The 24,103-nt window shown below is 47.8% G+C and overlaps 1 protein-coding gene across 1 annotated transcript in view; it reads right to left on the minus strand.

Moving 5' to 3' along the window:
* LOC128719921 (pair-rule protein odd-paired) overlaps positions 1 to 8,627 on the minus strand; it is a 32,043-nt gene extending 23,416 nt beyond the window's left edge. The window contains exon 1 of the mRNA XM_053813564.1: positions 7,406 to 8,627. Coding sequence (XP_053669539.1) covers positions 7,406 to 8,627 — 1,222 coding nt within the window. The remainder of the gene's footprint in view (positions 1 to 7,405) is intronic.
* Positions 8,628 to 24,103: the final 15,476 nt, after the last annotated feature.

Here is a 24,103-nt window from a genome sequence, read left to right on the forward strand (position 1 = left end):
GTACGCGAGACGTTCCGTTTGTTTCTCCCTAGACCTCGCTTCGATCGTTGCCACGATACGGGCGGCACAGGGCGAAAGCGAAGCGTTCTCTTTCGCTGCTGAACACCGTACAGCACGGGGCACATACATTAGACGTGTATATGCGCGTCTTTATATTTGGTTGCGTTTCTTTTTATATATAAATGAGCACCGGGATTGAAATAAGTTTTACTCCATCGTTTTGGCCCGTCTCCACAATCCGCGGTTCCCTTCGCCATCCAGTGCAATTCGAAATCGATTCGATGCTCTGATGTTTATGACAGTTACCACGAACAAACACACAAATACACATCCACTGCTAGGAACGGTGACGTCGAACAAACAACAAACGACGACTTGCGTTGTTGATGATGATTATGATGACTATGGCGTAGGAGCATATCAGGCCCACCTTCTTCGACAGACGGGCGGAGGGAAACAATCACAAAATGAGCGCCCAGGACAGCCAAACATGGAGGGGAAATAAATTTGTTCCCTTCCCAGGTACACCAGATCGGGCCGCACACCGACCATGGTGGATAATTTTCCAACTAATCAAACCAGCTCGGGATTGGTGGCTTGGTGCCAGGGCAGGCGCTGTTGTGGCTGCCGTTGAGACTGTTGCTAACTGTTGCTGACACATTGAGGTATGAGAGCATGCTTGTTAAATTCGACAACAACAACAACAACGACCAGGCTCGTGGACGCATCACAACCGAGTGGCGATGTGAATTGGTAGATAGTAATCTACCATGTTCCGAGCTGTTCGGAACAGAACTAGCTCAAGGGTCCTAAAACTGTGCTGCTTTGTCGAGAGCGGTTATTGTGGGTCATTGATGGAAACAATTTAGTTCGACAGGAAAATGACACGACCTTCCCATTTGGTGATTGAACTCAAACAGAGAGAGAGAGTTCAATGGGTTGATGTCTTGTTTAGTGATTTCGTTTATAGAAAAGAAGATAGTTTCACATAGTTGCTGATAGAAGATAGTTGCTGTTTAAACATCGCTTAAAGAGCCATTTTATTGCAACACAAAAGCAAACGCCATGCGCTAGGGAGTGAAAGAACCAACCGGAGATTGAAGAAAAATCTCCGTTCGTCGTCTTTAGTCATTCTTTATGCCTGGGGGAGGGAGTCTTCGGGAGGGATTTCCCCGGGCGACATTGGCGACATCGATCGTAACGCCCGTAAGGTAGGCTAAGCGCAAACCACAACGTCAACGTATACACACCCACACACCGTTCGCACGCCCACGGGAAATGGCCACATGGCCGGTGGCACGAAGAGAGACTCAGAGAAACAGTGTCGAAGAAGGTACGGAGTTTGGTCGTGGTCATTTTTCATCCCAGAACCGTGTGTTTTTGTCAGTTTTCCTTGTGCTGGTGCGCAAACCTTCTTTCCCACCCAGAAAAGTACACGGATACACGGCAGGGAAATCTTGTGCTGACGTCGTCGCTGGTCGCAAAACAAGGGGAGAAAGATAAAAAAGAAACACAAAGTTTCCCTAAAAAAACCCTACCAATCGACCCACGTCGATCTAAGGGGGGGGGATCGTCAATAGATAATGTGGAGTGGAGTGAAACGGTGTGTGAGAGAGATTGAGAAAAAAGGGAGCTAGAGGAAAAAGAAATGGCCACCCATAACAGGAGATGGGTCCTTTTTTTCGGGTGTTGGGCAATGGTTCGAATTGAGCAGAGAAGGAATCGTGTGGAAAAACTTTGACACGGTCGAGAAACCAAAGTATCGACCGGGGGGAGGCCTGAACGCGTAAAGGAAAGTGCTATTTCTTTTCACTTTCCTACAGGGTGTTTTTTTTTTTCATTCTCGTTCACCAAATCATGATAAGGAAATGGCCGTTCGAGAGAACGCTGAATGCGGGACCCGTTAAGCACTTTTTCCTTTATTGATATTCGTTTCCTTCGGAACTTGGAGACATCCTTCTGCTGGTCCTGCCCTAACCAAGCTTCGCTATTTATTATTTTGATATTAATGTTGATGATAGAATTTTAATGGCACTCAGGGCAATCGCGGGACATTGGGTCGGAATCAAGAAATAATAGAAAATAAAAAATCGAACAAAAACCTCCCGACTGGGAGAAGAAGAAGAAAAAAACCAGCACCGAACAGTCCTCCCTCACACTCAACCCCAGCCGGGCCACCGTTGCCGTTGTGCTGGCCGGTGGAAAACGGCACCCAAAAGAATCGATAAATTATGTGTCAGTTCCGCCCCACACTCCTTTTTCGTTCTTTGCTGCTCCCTCGCCCCGGCCCCGTTCATTGTTCGATTGCCATCACCAGTCCCGAAGTGCGCATTACATTGTTTGACGTGAAACGAATCGGAATCGAATCGAAGGAACGAATCGCAATCCCAAAGCACACCACAGCCAACCGGAATCCACACACAAAATGAGCGAACGGCGAAGCGCCTTTTGTGTCGCGTAAATTGGTTTGTTTTGATTTGCGGCGGAATGTGTTGAAGGAAAATAAATGACACAAGTCCCGAACGAGCACAGGAATGGGAAATGGCTCTGCAAAGAAGGGATCTAACGCGATCGAAAGGGAACGAAGATGTCCCTAGGCCAGATGTGCTACCAGGGGCCATCCCGGGAAGAACATTCGACCGAGAAGGATCACGCAAAGCAGGAGTCGAGGAGGTTTCTCCTTCGGAATCTTATCTCAAGTGGTCACTTAAGCTCGTGTTTGACAACATTTCAACAGCACTACGGCTGGTACAAGATGAGATGTGACCCGCGTAGATACATGAGACATGCGACACGATACGCTCAACCCGTGACGGAAGACCCCTTTAAAAAAAAAGATGCCTTCTTGGCGGTAGATCGATAAAATCAATGTCACCGTTGAGGAGGTGTTGGAACGAAAACGAAACCTCCCTGACCGACAGGGAGCCAGCCAGCTTATCCAGGGCCCGAAAACAAACGAGGTAGCCCGATCACTAGCCCACTCTAAGGCTATCTTTGGGTCCGTAATTTGATCTTCATTCGCCTTCAAACGCCTCACAACCCGGTGCCACAGCGCTACCAGGTGGCGGGCCGTACCAGCTCCAGCCTGCAGCAGGGAAAGCAATTATGGCTTTGTTTTAACGGCTCATTTGTCGGGAGCACACGCTCCGGGTGCGTGTGTGTGTGATTAGGCGTTGTGTGTTGAAAGAGCGCTCCGGCCAATGCGCTCCGGCGAACCAAACACGGTACACGGGACGGAACACGAAGATAATCAATTTCTGCTTCAAGGACTCGCGGTAGCACGATGCGCGAATAAAGGGCGTTCTCAAGTGGGCGGGTAAATTATACACCAAATATGCGCGTTTATGTTGTGCTTGCGCCAATCGACTTCCGCGAAAAAGACCAAGCGCATTTGACGGCCACGGGGGTGTTTTATATTTTTATCCGATCAAAATGAAAACCTTCAAACCTGTGCGTTAAGCCCCTCAGAAGCCCGGAGGCTTCAAACTTCTTTATTTATTTTGGAGCAAAAGTTTCAACCCCGAGTTCATAAGATTGGGGAGCGTAAAAAAAAAAAAGATGGGGAGCTCATGCTGTGAAAATGAACACTCAAAATTATACGTTTCGAATCGAGCAGAATTAGACGTACACAAAGTTTCCATTCTCACCCGGCACTCGCAACCGACACTATGTGGAACTTTAAAGTTTCACGCAGAACTCCATCGCATTGGAGCGGACGAGTTGCAGAAAAAAGGGAAGCTGCAATTTTATCCACTCCAATCAGCGTGCAAAGGGACAAAGCTGAGAACCCCTGCTAAGGTACCTTCAGAGTTACAAACAAAAAAATGCACACAACCACAACCACACACACACACACAATGAATGAAAAGTAGGCACCCAATTTTATCCGCCGACGATTGGTAAATTAAGACGTTGCTTGGATACAAATTATCCTAACCTTGGGCAAACGAGCCCTATCCCAGCCGAGCGCGGACGGTAACCGTTCCGCAGCCCAACACAAGTAGCGACGACATTCAATCCGTCTTGTGACCGCGGGGAGTTTTTTTTTTTTTGGGGCGGGTGCTAAACAGGTAACATTTCCCCGTCCAGACACAGCAAAAGCGTGAGAAAATGCTCTACCCAGCAACTATGTACTGGAACTTGTTTAATGTTCTTTTAAAATGGCGAGCTGTCAACATTTTTTTTTGTGGTCCAAAAATGATTCCTCATTCATAAAAAGGCACCTCCCGTCATTATGGGCGGTGGGTGATACAGTCCATTTGAGGTTGATCCTGATGAATGACGCCCGGTTTGATGAAGACAGGCACGCCAAAGTACTTCCCACCCAACGATTGCCATACCTTGCCGTTATGAAAGTGTCAAACACCGCGACTGCAACTGATAAGCACAAGGACACAATGTTCTTTTGGTTGCACACAAAAACACAACCGCAATCCACTCGCTTGCAACTGCATAACTCGGTGGAGCTTGTGCGGTTGAAAGGATATAAAAAAAAACAGACATGAAAAAGAGTTTGCAAATAAAATGAAAGCAAAAAAAAAGGCATGTAAAATCAACATATTGTTGGTTTATCCGTACACTATTTGGAGGGTGAGATTTGTTCGCTTTCCGGTCAGCACCATCATGAAATGGTTTAATCGGACGCACAGCAAAGTCGACCGTGTCCACCACGTCCAATAAACGCTCCACTGCGGAACGACACACACGTAGTTGTCTGCGTAAATGCGACCCAGAAGTCAACCCAGTAAACACCCGCTTGTGTCGGTCAATTTAAAATAACTGTGTTATGACTTCGATTTAATTGTTTGTTCATTGCTGGAACCCCGTAACGACACAAGCTGGCTCAAGGCGTACGGGTTTTGTTTGTGTCTAGCTGCCTTACGGAACTGCAACTGGAGGCGCGCGAAAGAGAGGACAGACAGTCCCCCCTCCCCAATTGCAAGGATACGGTACGGACGATGGCCTCGGGGCCGAGTTTAGCCCGGTAATCGTAATCGTACCGCCAGCACACGGCACATGCCAATGACAGCAGGACAACGGAAGCCCTAATATCATGCACACAAACACCGTCAAAACCCAACGCTCGCACCCGTTTGGGGGGGGGAAAGGACCACTGTGGGATCAACCTATTCGACCTCTTTCTCGGCTGCTTCCCGTTGTGCTGCGCGTTGCCTGGGGATGTGTTGGTTGGGTGGAAAAGGCGGGGAAAACCATTTCACTTCCCCACATCTCGCACCACTTCTGTCCCAGTTTGGGTGGCTCAACAATTGCTTGGCTCTGCTTTTGTCGCCACTGATGACCGGTTTTCGTGTGTGTGTGTGTGTGTGTCTCGAATGTCCTTTCCCCCTGGGAATCCTCATCCCTCCAACGTGGAAAAATGCAAGGACCACACTCACACAGACTCCTCGGTGTTGTTGTGCTTTGTGGTTTTGTGTTTGGTGCGTACTGAAATAATCTCCTTTAGTGTGGATGGAAAAATCAATACTCGCTACGGTTGCGAGTTGCGGAGGTATTTGTGTTGGGCAAAGCCTCCCGAAAAGTGTACGTGGCGCACGTTTATTGAAATCGATTTCTAAGCACATCCCTAATATCACGAAGCTATTCGTAATAATTTATCTCGCAATTAAAGCCCGTACTGGCACCGTATCGCAGGTCGGACACACTGGTTTTTTTCCCCAAAGGTCAGGCACTCCGGTTAACAGCACCACCACCACCACCACCTAGACGAAGTGGCAAATGTCGATTTTTAATGAGCTGCATGAGAACGATCTTTGGCTGAGGTGCGAGCAGACGAGCACTGGGGAAGCACCTAATCCATATTTACATGCGTTTAGCAACACTTCCAAATCTTCCACACATCTTCATAAACACAGCGTGCCCGGGATCGGGATCGGGGAAGCGCGATCAACCACACACCAAAATCACCGTGGAGGTGTGAAATGATGGACGAACGAAATCAATTTGAACGGGCGGCGTGCGCGCGCGCGCGCCTGAGGCCACCTTTCGTTTGCGCGTTGATGAACGTTCGAAAATGGAGATTAATTACTCCTTCTCCGGATCCCTTCCAAAGACCATGGGGCCCACACGTACGAGAACGAACCAAGCAGAAGCGAATGGAATTCTCATCATTCTTTGCCGCGTCGATGATGGTAATCGACGTACGGGAAGATTCTCCATTGCTTCTACTTCTTGCCCATGTTTTCCCCGTACGATGCACAAGATTGTTTACCCGATTGTGGCCCAAAGGAAGGAACCAGCAAAAAACACAAAAACATTATCCCAACCTAATCGCGCAAACATCCAAAACAAATCGCACCAGAAAGGAGTTGGTTGCGTAGCGTTTTAAAAATTAATTAAGATCAATCTTTAAATGGCGGGCGAGGATCGAATGAAAACCTGCACGCACACACCGTAACGAACGGAAACGGAACGGGAATAGAGTTTGAACCGACCGATCCGATTTCACAACTAATCGCGTTTAAATTTCAATACCTGCTTAATGAAATTTGTTCCCGCACAACCATGCCCGTGGAACAAATTTCATAAATAATGGGCGTGAAAATTTGCGTCCAACTTTCCTCGAAGGGCTTTATTATAAATTATCGCACGTAAGGTAAGCAAACGGAGGTGCTTGGCTGTTAATTGAATGAACAAATTCTCTCAAAATAGAGCCATTCCAAAATAAACAAAACAAAAACCACTTGTTTACAACCGTTTTTCCCTCTCATCATTCATGGGCGAGCACTTAGCAGAGCGAAAATGATTGCCTTCTACCAGCCATTAATTGAACGGCACACTTCCAGCTCTTAAACACACTTAAGCTCTTTTTCAGTTCACTCTCATTAATCACCGTATAAACATTAAGCCTCTTTCTTCTTGTTGTTGTTGCTGCACAATCATACCTTCGCGGCGAGACGTTTGCGAGCAAATGAGCAATTGAAATAAAAGACTGCTGCAGAAGAACAATATAAGTACTATTATGGTTTGGTCCGCAACAAACCCACCGAACAAGACGTTCCAGTGTCGATTCGACAAAACAATTCCACTTCACAAAACAAACACCACAGCGCGAAGGTATTGTTTTCACGCCCAAAACATCTTCCTAAAACCCGTTCACGGTGGACCTCCCGGTGGAAGCGAAACGGTCCACAAATGCTCTTTGGGCACTGCCGGTCTCGTGCAAAACAAAGGCACGTTTGCCGTTTTTGTCGTTCGGGCCGTAAGTCCGTCGGTATAAAAAGCCTTTCCCCTAGTAGGCTGCGTCTCAGTTTTCCCGCGTCTAGGTAATTTTTACAGCAAAAGAAGAAGGTTTTGGGTTATGTTTCCTGGAAGTAAAAGCGGCTCCGCCTCCCGGAGAGCGGGACAGGGCAGTCGCGCCAGGACTCGTTCTTGCATGACCACTTACCGGTATGTGTTCGTTTGTGGATTTTCAGGTTCTCCGAGCGGGCAAACACTTTCCCGCAGGCCGGAAACGGGCACGGGAAGGGCTTTTCGCCCGTGTGCACACGGATGTGATTGACCAGCTTGTACTTCGCCTTGAACGGCCGGCCGTTGCGCGTGCAGCCGAGCCAGAAGCAGGCGTGCGTCGTACATTCCGGACCGCCGACGTGGTCCACCGTCAGATGCGTCACGATCTCCTGCATCGAGCTGAAGATCTTGTTGCACGTTTTGCGGCTGCCACCGTCCGAACCGGCCCCACCGATGCTGGCGGCCAGCGCCGTCAGCCCGAGCCCGAGATGGTGATGGTGGTGGTGGTGCGGTGGCAGTTCCGGTTCCACCCACAGGCACTGCATCTCCTGCTTGATGGCCGGCGGGTGGCGCATGTAGCGGAAGAACGCACCGGACGTGCCGGGATTGACCGGCAGGTTGGCGAGCGGGTGATGCTGGTGATGGTGGTGCATGGCGGTGGCGTAGTTGCTCTGGTGATGCGCATGGTGTGCATGGTGCGCGTACGGGTGGGTATAGTCACTCGCCGAAGCCAGTCCCGCTGCCGCCATCGCTCGCATCGAATGTGCCCCGGCATGGAACGGGTGATGTCCGATCGCTGCGGCCGCCGCCGCCGAATGGTGGTTCAGGGGGCTTTCGTGGGCCGCCGCAAACAGGGACGAAGGATCCGCCGCACTTGAGGCGGCGGCCGCACTCGAAGCCACCGCCGCCGTGCTGAAGTAATCGTTGTCACGCTTGAGCGAAAGGAAATCGCGCGAATGGTACGGCGCCATCGCGTGGGTGGACATGTGGGAGGGTGGCGAAAGGTGGTGCGAGTTGTAGGCCGATCCGCTGCCACCGCTCCCCCCGCCAGCCCCGTTCGCGGGGCTGCCCTGGTGGTGATGGTGATGATGGGGATGATGATGGTAAAACATTGCATCGGAGGCGTTTGCATTGGCGGAACCGGAAGTGCCCGGCACGCCCGGACCGGTTGCCCCGGACCCGGTGGCACCGGGCGGTAGCATACTGGCGGCGGCGGCAGCTGCAGCAGCCGCCAGGCTTGCACTGGCGGCCGAACTAGCCGTCGATTCAATTTCACTGCTCTGCTCGAGGTGGTCCGGTGACATCTTGATACCGAACGTGGCCAGATGCGAATGATGTGCCGCCGACGAGCCACTGTCCATGAAAGCGTTCATCATCATTTTGGAAGTTGTCGTTACTTATTACTGCACACACACACACACACACACGGAACGGGGCCAATTCAGTTGGCAAACGTTTTTACTACCACTGTTCGGGCTGGTTATTTTCACTCTTGCACGATTTATGTTTCATTCACCGGAAGCACACCGACAACAAGCACTGTTTCATTTTGTCTTCACACGGGTGCCCAAAACAAGTGGCCCAACTGGATGCTGCTATACCACACCTGGGTACATACACTTTGGACAGCAACTGTTATTAAGGTGCACGCTGCACTATTTCGTTCACCGATTTTGCCTAACGACACCAAGTTTTACACACTGCACGAAATACCCGACGCGAATACGCAAGTACCGAGTACTGGCACGCACAAAGACAATCGGCCCAACAACACACTGCTCGCGTGCATAGCACTTGCCGTATGGTGGTCACTGCCGAGCTATTCCAAGCAAACAAAACAACACTGGCGCACGCACGAGAACGCGCCAAACGCTGCACAACGCAAACCCCCACACACGCACCGAATATCAACCGCGAAACAAACAAACAAAAAAACGGCAAAGTGTGTATGGATGATGACGATGACGATGATGATGCAGCTATCAGCACACGAAAACGGTCGAAGATCACTACTTGATCGCACACGCTACGGGGACTCCCGGGATCACGCGACTCACGCGGCTTCGCTGTGGACACCTATTGCGAGCACGGACGTTGGCAGCATTCTGAGTGGCGATGTGCGCTCCGAGCTGCAACCAGGGTTCCCGACTCCGAGACTGCAGGGTACGCAGCGACTGTCACGCCCCAATCGCTGCCGGCTTCGGTCTCGAGGGAGTGGCTACGAGGGAGAAAATGAGATTGCTGTCCCTTACCCACATTGGGTGCCGTCTCTGTTGCGCTCGTGCTTTGCATTTTGTGCTCGTTTGTTTGGTAGTTTACACGAAACTTGTACACTTTTAACGATCCTTTTAAATCGTTGGTACAACTACGAAGGAAGAAGAATTTCTCGATATCTTGAAGGAATCGTGCAACTATTTTTTTTTTGGTAAATAAATCAAGTTTTAAGTACGTTAACTTGTGCTGACATTGTGCAACTCACAACAATGAAAGTTATCTAACTCTTTTGTGTTTATTAAGTGAATATTGACATTGTCAGAGTTGATACGAACTAAGCAACATTGTATGTTCGACTTTCGGATGAAATATTGCTACACGTGTACCGTGTAAATGTGCACTAACCATGAAGATGAAAAGCGAGAGCCATTTTGCTCTTTCTCTCACACACCACTCGTTCGCTTCTCTCGCTCGTGCCCGCTGCACTGCTGCAGCGCACGAACGAGAACGAACGGACCTTTTATTATTGATTCGACCAAAAATTGTTATTGTTAAAATATTTGTCAAATTTGTCAACCTTAGTCAAATACGCACGGTCGGGGGGAATTGCACGACCAAAGGACCACAGACCCCGCAGGAGTCCACACCCCGCACTACCGATGACTCTTCCACACCCGAGCCCGGTTGCGTTGACAGTCGTACCCGGGCGCATCCCTAATTTTCCCCCGGGCCCAACGATTCCGTGTCATTTTTCTCGTTTTGTGCGCGTAAATTTGATAATTGAGTGGTAACATTTTTCGGACCAACACCACCAAAACCATCATCGCCGGTCGTCGACGCTGATCATCCCGGATCACGCTGATCGTTCGGGATCCGTCACGAAAAGCAAATGGCGACAATCATCGCTTTTTTTTCCCCCCGGGACGATTGCAACGAACCGTACCGAGCGCGGGCAAAACGGGATCAAGTTTCAGCGCATTTAATTGGTATTGCACTTTTACGACTCTTGCGGCACACACAACCGGGGCGAAACTACTCTCCGTGGAGCAATTAAAAACAGGCCACTTAATGATCCCAAATAAGGGACCCGTGCCGCCGCCGGGCCTGTGTCCCCCCCCAGCGAGAGACGTCCTTTCCTTTTGAGATTTGTGCACCATAAACGATACCGATCCTGCGCACCTGATTCACCGATCCCGTGCAACGGATCAAACGGACTCGAGCGCTTTTCACTGCTTTCGCTCACCATTTTTTTTTGTTTTATCATTTATGGACGGTGATCGCAAAACTCGGATCGCAAAAGGGAATCACTCAACGTACCGGATCGGGCCGGAGCGACTGAAGCACAGCGTTCTGCAACCGCGAACGGTTGGAAAACGATCAACAATCATTACAGATGTTAATTAAAAATATGATAAATGTCGCTTCCGAGATGGTCGATAAGCAAACCGGGACCTCGGGTTGGTCCGAACGGTACGGATTGACCAAGGTGATGACTTTCTACCAAACAAACCCCGCGTTTTGTACGTTGCGTTGATATGCCGAGAGAACATGAGGGAAGAAAAAAAGAATGACAGCAGACGAGCAGTTCCGCTAATTTATAGCAGCGATTTGTATCTGACTGATGGATGCCATTTGTTTTGTTTATGAACAGGAAGTCGTTCCAGCACCGTCTAGAGCAGGGTTCATCTTTTTGTCTAGAAAATGATGGAATTTGCAAATTTATTCTAAGATCCACTTCTGAATGGTCCGAAGATTAGATCGGGATCTCAGCAGGACAAGAACGGAGCGCATATTTAAAACTTCTGTAAACATTTCAACTCGCAGTGCTAAAACGGCTGCTAAGAAGTCGGCTCATCCTTGTAGCACGTGCTAAATGAACTAGAGTAGAACTAGTTTTGATATTTGATGTTGACTAAATACCAAAAAAAAACAGTCCTATATTGGAGAATTTATAGGCAATCAGACTGTTTATGTCTATTTAATATGTGCTCTCTAGAACAAGTCTTCGAAACTTCGGCACACGGGCATAATTTATTCAGACGAAGCGTGTTGACAATATTTCGAGTTCTGGCTCATCTCTGGTCGTCTAAAAGTACAACCCTCTACCAAACACAAGTTGACGTTTCGTCAAATCGCTACAAACAAGCTCATTCTTCATCCACTGCCTTCGACAGCAGGCCCCGAAACAGCTTAACAACAACACTCGTATTTCGGCTACTATTTTCTGCTGTTCCCACCTACGGCCAACCATTGCTACCAAGTCCACCCACAAAATTGTGTACCCTTACGAGCAGCCCTCTAACAACCCCCACGATGGATACGTACATGGTGGAGAAGCTCCGCTTCTTCGCATGCCCTTAACGTACCACACGCTCCACACCGTTGTACAACACATAAATTAACATATAATTCAATTTACATATTTTTACATCGGTTTCGCAGTTTGTGTGCGCACGGAAATGAGCTTCCTTGCGACGGCTGTAGAGTAGTCGAGGGTTTCCTGTGCGCTTTCCCCGGGGTCTTAACGCAACCCCTTTTGAGCCCCATTCTGAAACAACCACACAACGTTGTACTTGCAGCGGAGCTAACAGCACTGATTGTTGTTAATATTTTCGGTACATTTACTCTTGTTCTTTCTCGTACTCGCTAACAACCTTACGACGATCATCCCGCCAACGTTTGGTTGATGAATTGGTGGAATTTTTATACCTTCCTTCGTCGTTTTTTTGGAGATTTGTTTTTCGGTGCCTTCCCAGGTTGTGAGGCTCTGTAACGCAGAACGAAAATTGGTGTACCCACCCAAAAAAAAAGTACATTAAAATTATGATCGCTGTTTTTGGGGGAGAGTTTCTTTATCTTTCTTTGTGTTACTCCCCTCACAAGTTCTCAATTCTCAACAAACCACCTTTAGAAGCCTGTGGTGCAATTTTTCGCTGTTTGTGCTTTGTTTTAATTTTACGACTCGTCTTCTGAACCCTCCCACCCAAACACTCCCGCGCACATCGAGCAACAATAAAAAAAGAAAAGAAAACAAGCAAGGCCGCACCAGTCGTTACCGCACCGGGTCCAATGCCGGACTGTGCCTGATTAATTGGAGCGATTTCGATGCGCACTGCCGAATTTATAATGTCCATTAACGGGTCAAATGGAAATCATTTGTTTCATTGAGCGAATTCCATTTTGGAGCACCAATGCCGAACAATACAGTGCTGCTGCTTCGGTGCAGCCAGGAGCCGGGCGAACAATGAGGCCGGGAAATTAGTTTTCCTTCGGAGGAACCACGGGTTTATCGTGTTACTGTTGCTTGCCGATCGCGATTTCGCGAAGGTTTCCCACCACGGTATGCAGCGATAAATTGATGCACCGTCGAGTGGTCAGAACAGAAGCTCAACATATCATTACGCAGCATCGGAAGGTGGTCTTATTGGTTCGGGGGAACGCATTACCACAGTGGTCGCACTGCTTGAGGCAATTCGGTCGCTTACTGTTGGCATAATTTGTACCAACGTCTATTTGGATGGAATTTTTATGCGTTTCAGTACGGTGTGGTTGTGAATTGAGCAGTCAACGGGCTGGAACTCGCTATTAAGAACGGATTTGAATATTCAGTTTAAATGTCCAGTAGTGTTGTTGCATTGGTACGTCTTGGTGGTCTAATCAGATCCTAATAGATCTCGGGGATCAATCTTAGGTCTAATGACTCCAATGGTCCAACGGGGATGACTAATGGTCCAATGACTTCGACTATTGACTAACATACGAAATCCAAGCATTAATAGATCTTTACTACTATGTGACAGACGCGGCATAGGTAGATCGTTAAACCAAGCAAAGACAAAGATCGCCTAATTGAAAGCAGCTGTAATCCATGCTTCTAGCAACTGCACCGAAAGATGCAGACATTCCTTCAACACATCAAAAATACTTCCTAATGTACAAGACAGTTCACCCTTAACACTTGGACCTAGCTGTTTGTTCTTCAAGACCCTTTCTCACAAGTCATCGATCGCGCTAGGGATCCTATTTCTGTCAGCGTACGGGATTGATGCCGATAATTGAAAATCAAACCTTTAACCTGTCGGTTGTGACAAGTTGTATCACATCTGCTAGGATTGTTCTTTTAAACTCATGCAACGTTACCAAACAAACGGACAGTCCCAGTTCAATTGCGGTAAGCATACATTTCCCAACGTAATGTGAGTTTCCTGGTGAGATGAGAATTCTTGCGTGCAAAGAACAAGGCACAGTGAGCAGTGCGCGATGGAACGAAGATAACAAAAGACACCCAAAGCATAACGCGAGCTGTGGAACTGGTTTTTATTTTCGTCGTGTCCCGCTCTCGCGCCCATCTGGCCACAGTCTGTGTCCTTCCCACAGCCCAGCACAGCGAATAAACGGGGAATGCTGATGATGCGCACGCGTCGTCTGGGGTTTCTTGCTTGCTTGTTTACGCAGCAGGTTTCGCTGGGAAATTAATGTTGTTGTTCCTCTACGCCCGCATTTTCCGTGTCCCCCTTCCCCGCACACCACAAAAACTCACCCAACCTACCGTGCCGAGCCATCGTGTTGTCCTGTTCGCGCATCTCGTGAACCTGTTTTTTTTGTTAGAAAAGCACGGCCAATCTCTCCTCCCTCTCGCTAGGCAGGGGTGGAAAGTGTTATTCCAACACCAAGCGCGCACCCCACGCGGAGTGGAGTGGAAACACGATGCAACGCGCCAACCAACCAACACCCGCGGGACCGAAACACGCGCACGCACGCGAAGAAACACGCGCAAACAGTGGGCGCGGTTTTTTTTTTACCCTACGCACTGCTGCGCTCGAGTGTTTGGGATTTTCTTCCCGAGGTCCTAAGCGTCTCCGCTCTGCCCGACCAACAGCGCCAACAGCGTGACATCCCGTCGGTGTCGTCCTGTCGTCCTGCGCGACGAGTTCCCATGCGGTGTTGGCGTTAAATGAAGGCGGGCGCGTATCGATGTAATTATCACGCTGGTGGTATCCGCACCACGAAAAACGCCCATGAAGATGAGGTTTTTTTTTAAAGGGTTTTGGTAGATTGAGGGGATGTTCTGAAGGAGGTCTTATCTTCCGCTGAAATTGATTTTTAATGAGATGATCATATAAAGAGTGTAAGATCCCGTTCTGGATCATTTAATCAGAGTCTTGCGTGAAATGTAAAATTTACTTGCAACAGTTTTTGTTAGCATCTGCAGGAGAGATTTGCCTAAACATTCTGCCAAGTGGTTATCACATCACTTGTTTCGAATTGGATTTCGAGTCGATCATGTTTAACTATTTTTTTTATTTGCTTACTGAATAATTGATCGATGAACTCCTTCGGATTTCGTATAGAAATTTTCATTAACAAAAAAATGTTCCTCAAGGAATCGTCGGGCAATTCGCCATCATTAGCTGACAAAAAGAATACACAGCCCCGGACATCAATTCTTAGTACATTGTTCTCACTCTGCAGGCATACCCTTTTGGGGCATCCATTTTGGTGTTGCTGCGCTAACTGAATCAATTAGCATTTCCGGCTTCGCCACTCTCAATTCCCACATCTCATCACAATTAGACACAAAACTCCGCGGTGAACCACGTGGAAGAGGGAAAGAAACCTTCCCACATCCCAACATCTCTCACCCATTTGCGAAGAAAAGTAGTAAAATTTTACCAAAAACACCTTGTTTTGTTTATAACTTCCCCCCCGAAAAGAACAGATGCGTATGGTTGGTCTGTTTGGCCTTTTTTGTCTAAGCTCGATGATTAATTAGCTTGTTTCTTGGTGTACAGTTTTATGGCCTTACAGTACAGGGGAGTTCTTTCCAAGTGCTGATGCGGAAATTGTAATGGAACAAGGTTGAGGGTTTTCCCGGTTTTCCGTGGCTATCAAATGGTAAGTGGATCATTATTTTGAGTGTGCTATTTTTCTCCGCCTTATCACACGAACCATTGGACCATGGGGTCGGCAAACCGCGGAAACAAAAGGGCACGCAGGTCGTAGATGTTGATTAATTTGGGTTTATGATGTACATCCACGGAGCGAACTGTACGGAGGTGGTCGATTCGCCGCCGCAACAATGGCCGTTTGCTTTTATTGTGCTGCAAATGGCCGTTTAACTGCCTGCCGGACTTTGCCCTGCTGTCAAAACAACCAAACACAATGGATGCCTTTTCCCTGCAAAGTGAGAAATGCTCCGCTTGGATTATGATAATTTTATGAAACAATTACTATTGATTGACGGCTCTTCGGCTCGAATTGTTTTGGACTGCTTGGGGATCTTCACACGACAGAATCATTACCAATTCCGATTTGGACCGATCTTTTAAGAGGCGATAATAATCATCCATAAGCCAATGAAAGCGAGAAATAACAATCTAACAACCTCCTAACGTTGTTATGCGAAACATAAGTCCAAATCATTAACCTAGTTCCATGCATTTCTTCACAAGTACATTATCAGCTCATTACGTCCCAAAAAGCAATTGCCAATAACAAGTCCGCAGCGATTATTTTAAGTGTCAACAGCACACAACACCCGACGAGCGTCAAGACTTGCTCATTTAAAAGCACTTTTACCACCACTCTATATTGGTGAACCAAATGTGCCCCCCTTGGTAGTTCGATCGATAAGCCATCACTCCATTACCGACAACGCAGACACTTTCTACAAACCCTTACATTGCCCGGTAAATCTTCGCCACGAAGAGAAACAGCAACTCACAAGAAGCTGAAACAAGCACTTTTGCAGTAGCATTTTCACATTCACCCACCCCCACTGATCGATTAGCCTCGTAGCCATTCGCACGTACACGGCACAGGGAGAGGCCCCGTTCGGGTTCGGTATAACGTCGAGCCCGCAGCAGGACAGCGACAGAAAAACGTGCAAAAAAACATAGTTCCAGCAGAGTTTTGATCCAACCATTGCGTCGCACAGTAGTTGAAGCCGATCTAGGGCTGATCGATCGCGCTCACTGCACTCTTCCTGTTGGTATCCACCCATCCAATGTTCCACCCCGCGCGTGTGGAAAAAAGGGTCAAAGGATGGAATGAAATTGATGGCAAAAGAAAATGGAGTCAATGTTCGCCCAGTGGCCCAGTGTCGGGACGCCCCCGGGGGCGTCCTGCTACCGGTCTGCACGACTCACTATCCATAAGCGGAGAGTCATATTTACGATTTTGGTTCACTTGTTCGGTACGGTGCGCGATGCATATGTGTGTACCGGTATCGATACACATCCCGTTCGGATCCCGTACCTGGTTGCTTTTTCAGGACAACGCCACAGCGCAGCCACGTCATAACACAGCGCGCTCGCGACCATACCCATGTTCCCAGGCTTCCCATCGGCTGCCTAATCAATTTTGCCCCTTTTTTGCGCCCGTCCAGGGGTCCTGGAACTCCTGGAAATGCTCCCGGAGCCGGTGGACCCGCGGAGGTCAACCGCCAGGGCATCCGGGCACGAAGGGAAGGGCACTATGGGAACGAAATCAATTATCTTTCGAGCGCATTCGCATTCAGGGCCCTTCCCATATCGGTATGAGCGTCTTTTTGTGCGAGCTTTGGCCCATGCGCCACGGTATGGTGCATTCCCGTTTCCCGAGTACACCCGTCGCTCAGAAGCTAATGATCATCCCGAGTCGTCCGCGCACCCCGAATGGAACGGTGGACGGTGGCAAAAGGTGAGCATTTTTTCGATAACGATGTGGGCCGGTCCGTGATTGCTCCTTTTGGGAGAGCCTCTGTGCGCCCTCTGCATTTCCCAAGGAGCTCCACACCGAGCAGCGGGAAGAGCCACGGAAAGAATGAACCAAACAGAACCCACACACAATATTCCGCAAGGTAGCAGCTCAGCATTACCTGTCCCGCCTTCTTAGGCGGCAAGGAGTGAAGGTGGCATTCGATGGGGAAACAATTTTTGTGGCGCATGTTTTGATAAATTGTTTGTTGAATCAGTGAAACGCTGAAGCGTTTGCTTCACATTCGTTTGTCTCGGTGAGCTTCCCTCTCTTCCACTGAAATGCTTCCGAAGCTTCCTGCTGGTCCACCCTGCTAGCCTTTTCCTTCCTTTCGTCCTGAAGCCTGAAGTCCTGAAAAAAAAAACGGGAAAACAAATAAACAAAATGATATAAATGATTTTACATTAAAACGATAATTAATTACCATTTCTGACTCGAGGTTCATAACTTTATGCCATCAGCTCCCATGAGTCCCACGGACCCACCATTGCCAGCATTATGTGTGTGTGTCTGCAGCGTTCGATTGCCTATCGCTTTCCCTTAGAGAAATCCCGCTCGCACAAAGCCTTCCATGTTGAATGCGGTTAGTTATTTATTTTGCCAAAGGTTCATGATCAAAATCAATAATTTTAACCGATTTCAACTTTGTAGCTCGAAAGAAACTTTCCTTTCTGGTTGCTGTTCTTCCCCTAAAAGACGTGATCGCGGCACCAAAACAGGCTGCCGAAACAAATGCACACGATCATCTGCGTGCATCTCTGCCCAAGAACGTGTCGGCAATTTTCAGAGTTTTTTGCAATTGTTTTGCTGAAATTCACTTTTCAAATAAAACGAAGCGAGTTTCGCTTTAAATTCCTTCACGCATCCCTTCCGGATGCGAAACATTTGCATCTCGCCTGCTGATACACAACAGCAATGCTTAAATCGCCTTATTTTTGCCTTAACAATTAAGAAACAGCTATAGATTGCGGTGGAAGCTTATCCAAGTCGGTGGTAAAGTTAACTGCTTCTGAATATTGTTTTACTAGCCAATCATACCCGGTGAGCTTTCACCCACCCAGAAACAAACCACCCTCAGAGCGTGCTGATCGCCTTTGCTTTAATCATGCACAACCTCTCTCGTCAAACGAAGCGCTGCCCGTTCAGCGAAAGGATTAATTTATCAAACGGTTGCATTACGACATTTCACTATTATTCACCTTCAAAGCCAGCACCTCACACGCAGTTTTCGTTCCGCATCCTTCGCGCAGACACGCACCCAAGGACCCCTCCCCTCCCAGGTTCGTGGTGCCACAGAAGGCGAAGGGCAATCAATTTCCTTTGCTGCTCGGGCTGGGCACAGGATCGGCCAGAACTGCTCGAACTATTTTCGGTGGAATTTGAATGTGGTCCCTCACCGATCACCGCCGTCCAGAGATCGCGTCATTTCGAGATGTGATCGATACCAATTTATCATAGATCAGGAATCCTCGATCGATAGCATCGGAATCGATGGGCGATGGATTGGTGTGATGGATGGGAAACTAATTTTGCTACCAAGCGTTAGCCCTTTTACGTGAGCAAAGTAACAGAAGCATGGCCGCAGGGAAAACGATCCGGTGACGAGCATTACCATTTACAATACGATTCCATTCCGCTTTTGCCAAGCGAACGACAGACACGAAACGTAACGCCGCACTGGGGCTAAATGATGAGAAATTGCTTTCCACGCTGATTGCTATTAATCTCCAGCAGATGATGCTCAAGAAGATCGCACACCAAGGGGTAGGATCCCGCACCATCTAATTTCCCATTCCCAGTCGTTGCTCCTCGCGCACACCGCGAACATTACGGTGCGGTACCGGGGCTGCCGGTTGGGTGCTGTTTCGGTCCGCTGGCTGCTGGTATTTGCCTGCTACCATCACCATCATCAACAGTGCGCGCACGGGTAAACCCTGTTCCGCGAGTGCTGCCGATTTTTGATCGCCTTTTCACCCCTTCCAAACCACTGATGAACTGGAGATGGAGATCGCGATCGGTAATCGTGAGATGGCTCTCGAAGCCAATCAAACAGAATGCTTACGAGCACGGTCCGGTGGCAAAGCAGTGCGTAGATCAACTCCACGCGAAAGGGAGCCTGCGATGAGTTCGATACCATCAATCACCGACTCGCGATCAATTCCTTTAAGGCGACCGGCATTAAGATACTGGTCGATCGATTGATCGCTCGGTAGTGGGGAGTAGTTTGTCTTGCCATTGCCTCCGTTTGTCTTTGCTGTACCTGCTAACGGTAAAGTAGCTCTACCCGCGGACACGACCACGAGCTTCTGGGGTTTTGATCTTCGCTGATAAACTGTCCAATATTCTGCGTAATCTCCAATGTAGAGTTTGGTTGCTGCATAAATCTCGATACCAACTTATTTAATCAAGTCTCTCTGTCGCTCTGCTTGCTTCGGTGAAGCTAGCAAGAAAGATACTCCATTAATATGTGTATGATAAACAAGATTAACGTGTTCTTGATATTAAGAGCCTACTCACATGGTCCTCTATATGGTCTAATAAGCAGCGGCGATGATCTCAAAACATTTAAACGGAATTTCGCACAGCATCATTGTTATCACAGCCCAAGACAAAGGCACATCAATTCAATTTCCAAAGACTTGGGCCCATTTTTGTGCATCGTAAAAATTGCACCAGCACCAGCGCAACCCATTTTTGGAGCGGAGAGAAAAAGCGCATCCCGCCGTTTTTACGGTCGTAACTCATCAATAATAAAGTTTTGCCCCTCACTAGGCGGCCGCTCGTTCGGACCATTTCTCCTGCTCAAAGCACGTCTGAAGTACATTCCGTGTGCCGAGCTGTTACGGTCATTTAGTGGTTTTTGGCCCTTTCCACTCTGATATCGTTTATCGTCCGTAACAGCCTAGCGTTCATCTAGCCCCGTCCCCCGGTACTACCCCGGTGTCGCCGGTGTCCGGTGTGTCTTAGTGTCCCGCGTGACTAAGCCATTAAATCCCCTCTGGCGCATCCCGAGTGTTTTCCCCGCATGACCAGCCCATGTCCGTTGGGTGGAGAAAGATTCTATCGAGATACAGTGAAAGGTAATTAAAACTATCAAACGCTTCGGCTGCTGGTGTAGGATTCGAACAGCAAGCAAACCTTCGGTGTGCCCTTTTGTTCACTCAATTGTCTCCCGATCGGGTGCGGGACCGGGGTTTGGGAGCAGGGCCGGCAACGTCCATAAACATGTCTCGTTTGATGTGGTCAGCTGAACCCGCCGCGGCTTCCCCGGGGATTATTTTATTAACTTTCTCCAACATCCGTCCGGAAGGCGATGGGGAGGGCGGGGAGAACTTGGGTGCCTGTGGCCAAAAAGGGCAGCTGAGGGCGCCATCGGATGACCGTAACGAGGTGGAATCAGTTGTGTTTTTTTTTCACTACGCGAGCAGGGAAAATTGTGTTTTCCTTCCGGTCATACATTCAGCAACATAACGATTGTTCCGTTCCCATCAAACCGTCTGATTGGTGTGCTAGGGTGAGAAACACTCCTGTAGCTGATTACATCTTACAAACCGTATGTTAAATAGCGTCGCATTTTATCTCAAATTATTGTTTATGTCTACCATCTTCTAAAGCTTCTTACATATTGCGTTAGGAAAATATACCAACCACCTACGGAACTTGCCTATATACAATGCTACTCAGTATTTTGACATGTTGTTCAAAGCTTTTCTTGCCCAATCTCAATGCTCAAGGTGAAAATGAACAAGACACAATGGGCGTTTTGCAGGATAAGCATCTTCATCCATCCTTACTTCCATTTCGCTTTTTGGCCATTTGCTTTCTTGCCTCTGCCTTCTCTGCCATCTTTGGTTCGTTCGCCCGTTCCGGAACCCATCGTAAATCTATTAAGTGAGTGCTTTATGGCACGTTTTTCCTCTCAAAAGTCAATATTTTCAACTCCCATTGGTTTGGCAGGAATGGGCGATCGAAGCTTTCTTCCAACAGGCATATTTCGATCTTTCGAGCGGTTGGGACGTTTTATCGGTAAAGTTAATCCCGAAGTCAATCATTTTATGGATGATCGTGCGGACCTGGTCGGCGGGATCATCAATTAGGACGGGTACCGAAAATCTTCGTACGTCTCTATGAAGTAAACCATACAGAATAGTACGAAGATCTTTGACGATGTTAAACCATTTTATTGTTTTATAGCACATCGCAACGGTCCTGTCAATGTGTTTCTGTGCGTATGATCCAGGCACTTAGTCCGAACGATTTCTAGAAACGAGTCTTGAAAGTCAACGAAAGTACACAAACACATTGCGATAGCGAACATGCTACAACCAGCACAGGATTCACAAACTTTACGGCAAGTATTATTCATGCGTCGCCTTTCGATTCACCTTCGTTCATTCCATCGTTTTACTACCTCTTATGGAAGGTGACTTAAAGAATGCAGCAAATGTGCCGTTGAATGACATTGAGCTTATGGAAATGTTTATTACTCATTTCTTTCTTTCTCTGCTGCTGCTGTCAACATCGAGAGATTTTCTTTCAATCTGCATTCTACCATTACTAAGGAAAAGCGTATTATTTGTTGTGGTTGTACAACTTCTAGCAAGAACTAGTGTTTAGCATCAAAAATCCAAAAATACCCTCGTGATATTTGTTCCCTAAATTTCACAAGTGACAAACAAGTCTAGGTTCAATTAATGTTAAACATTATAGCTTCAAAAAAAACACCAGAAATATGATATTTCTTCTAAACGCAAATGCAAATAAATATCAAATATGTTCCCATAAAGCATCCTCCTTTTGACAGTGTATCGATTTCGACGATTTGAACGTATTCCCCGTGCAACCGACTCAAAGGAGTTCGAAGCTTTGGACGCATTTCATGGCATTCATATTTCTGCTTGTGATATTCTATATCGTTTTGCCATTGCCGCCCCGTGGAAATAGGTTTCAATTTACGAGCCAAAGCAAACCGCCTGCCCATCAGTAAGTTGCCTTCGTCAGCAGCCAACCTCGAAACAAACGGGTCTCCGGTGGAAGCAGCAGCAGTGAGCTCACCTGCAGGAAACGAAACTAGCATGATGGTGTCGTGCGTTTCGATAGCGTACGGTCCAATATTGGGCGGCCGGTGCCAATTTCAATGAAAAATCGAGCGTGTTGCCGCCAATGACGCCACCGACCCGGCTAACAAGCCGGCTAGTGTTCGCTTAATTTATTGCTCTCGAACCATAATCAACTGATAACAATCTTGTCCATCTTTAATCCATTTAATTTCTAATCATCTCGGTTTTGTTTCGTTTGTTTTTCGAACCCCTCCCACCACCCCTCTCCCCATCCCCCCCTCCCATCCCTCTGCTTAACCGGAGCAAAGATTTTATTTGATTATTCTTTTACTTTTCCATTCGGATCGATTCGAAATTGTCAGCTTTTCTTCAGTCGCAGCTCAACCGCCTGCACAGTCCTTCACTCCCTGTTTCTCATCCCCCCTCCCCTTAGAGGGGAACGGTAAATCATAGCCTACTTAAGCATTCTTTCCCGACTTTAGCGCCGGCTTTTCTTCCCTTTGGGGCACGACTCAGCTTGGCACACTCGGGTCGGCTTAAGAAACAATCGACAATCGTCTTATCGAGACGCGTTAAGCATGGTGGAGACGGGCACGAGAAAGAGATAAACCCACACCAGAGACAGAGAAAGAAACGATGAAATGATGATTGTTGTATTCCTTGCTTTTGTGTCGTGTTTACACAGAAATTATGGAACGCGCATCCATTAAACCGCATGGAGCATCGGTTATATGTATTTTTTACGACTTTCTCACTCATTCCTTCTGGTAAGGTCTTTTAAATTGGGGAGGAAAACCCCAACCCCAAAGCGTCTCCAACCGGCCGATTGTCGAAAGGAACTGCTGCCGCTTAATCATTTCGTAATATGCCCCTGCGACGAGGTGCGCAAGTGAGAAATTCGTCCGCACGAGCGTTTGCAAGCAAATTCGAGATCTCGAGTTCGGGATTGGATTAAAACCGTCCGACGCGTAGCGGATCGGACCGACCGGCTGGTTAGCAGCAAAAGCGTTCGTTTCGACGACAGCGAGAAAATCGGACGACGGTGAGCTGGCCCACCATCTTACCACATTCCGGTGGCCATTAATATATATTTTTAATTATATTTTGATTCGCTCGCAACCGAATCGAATGAATAAATGGTATTTTTATACGCACATTTTCATCGCACCACGGTCGCGTCACGATGGGCAAAGTGGCCACACTAGGGTCAAATTGTAATAAACTTATTTAAATTCAGCCGCTTGCTTCAGAAGGGTGCCGCCAGCAGGTACTTTTTATACACAAAAAAAGAAGACTATTAATCCTTGAGAAGTGACCACGAAGCACTAGACACACTCGCAAACAAATAAAAGAAAAGGATATTGCTATTGGAAGCGAAATCGCACCGAACGTCTCGTTGCAATGGTCGTAATTACAAAACATGCCAATTATTATCATTATTTCTTGTCGCGCCATCGGCGCATTATATTGCAACGTAAGTTAGCGTCAGTCTTGCGGCTACAAACTACCCGCTACCCGGATCGACAAGAAATTCATCTATTGCTACATTTCTGTCCCGGTGCTTAGTGTCCAAAGACACGTAAAGACACCTTCCTTGCCTTGGCTGTTCGACGTCCATAAGCTGCTGGCCCGGTTACGGAAACGGGAGGGCCTGTCGTTGAGCGCGAAAGTAGCAGCAATAAACATATTTGATAAAATGTTAAAACCGTTCCAAAATGCTCATAAAATTGTGAAATATATGCACTACGAAGGCAATGCGCTGCGTGTAGCTAACAGAACCTTGAGCTGGCACCCAAGGTATATCCGGAGAAGGGGATACGTGTGTACGAGGGCTGTGGTAGGAA

This window comes from Anopheles marshallii, chromosome 2, assembly GCF_943734725.1.
Source record: "Anopheles marshallii chromosome 2, idAnoMarsDA_429_01, whole genome shotgun sequence".
Lineage (NCBI taxonomy): Eukaryota > Metazoa > Arthropoda > Insecta > Diptera > Culicidae > Anopheles > Anopheles marshallii.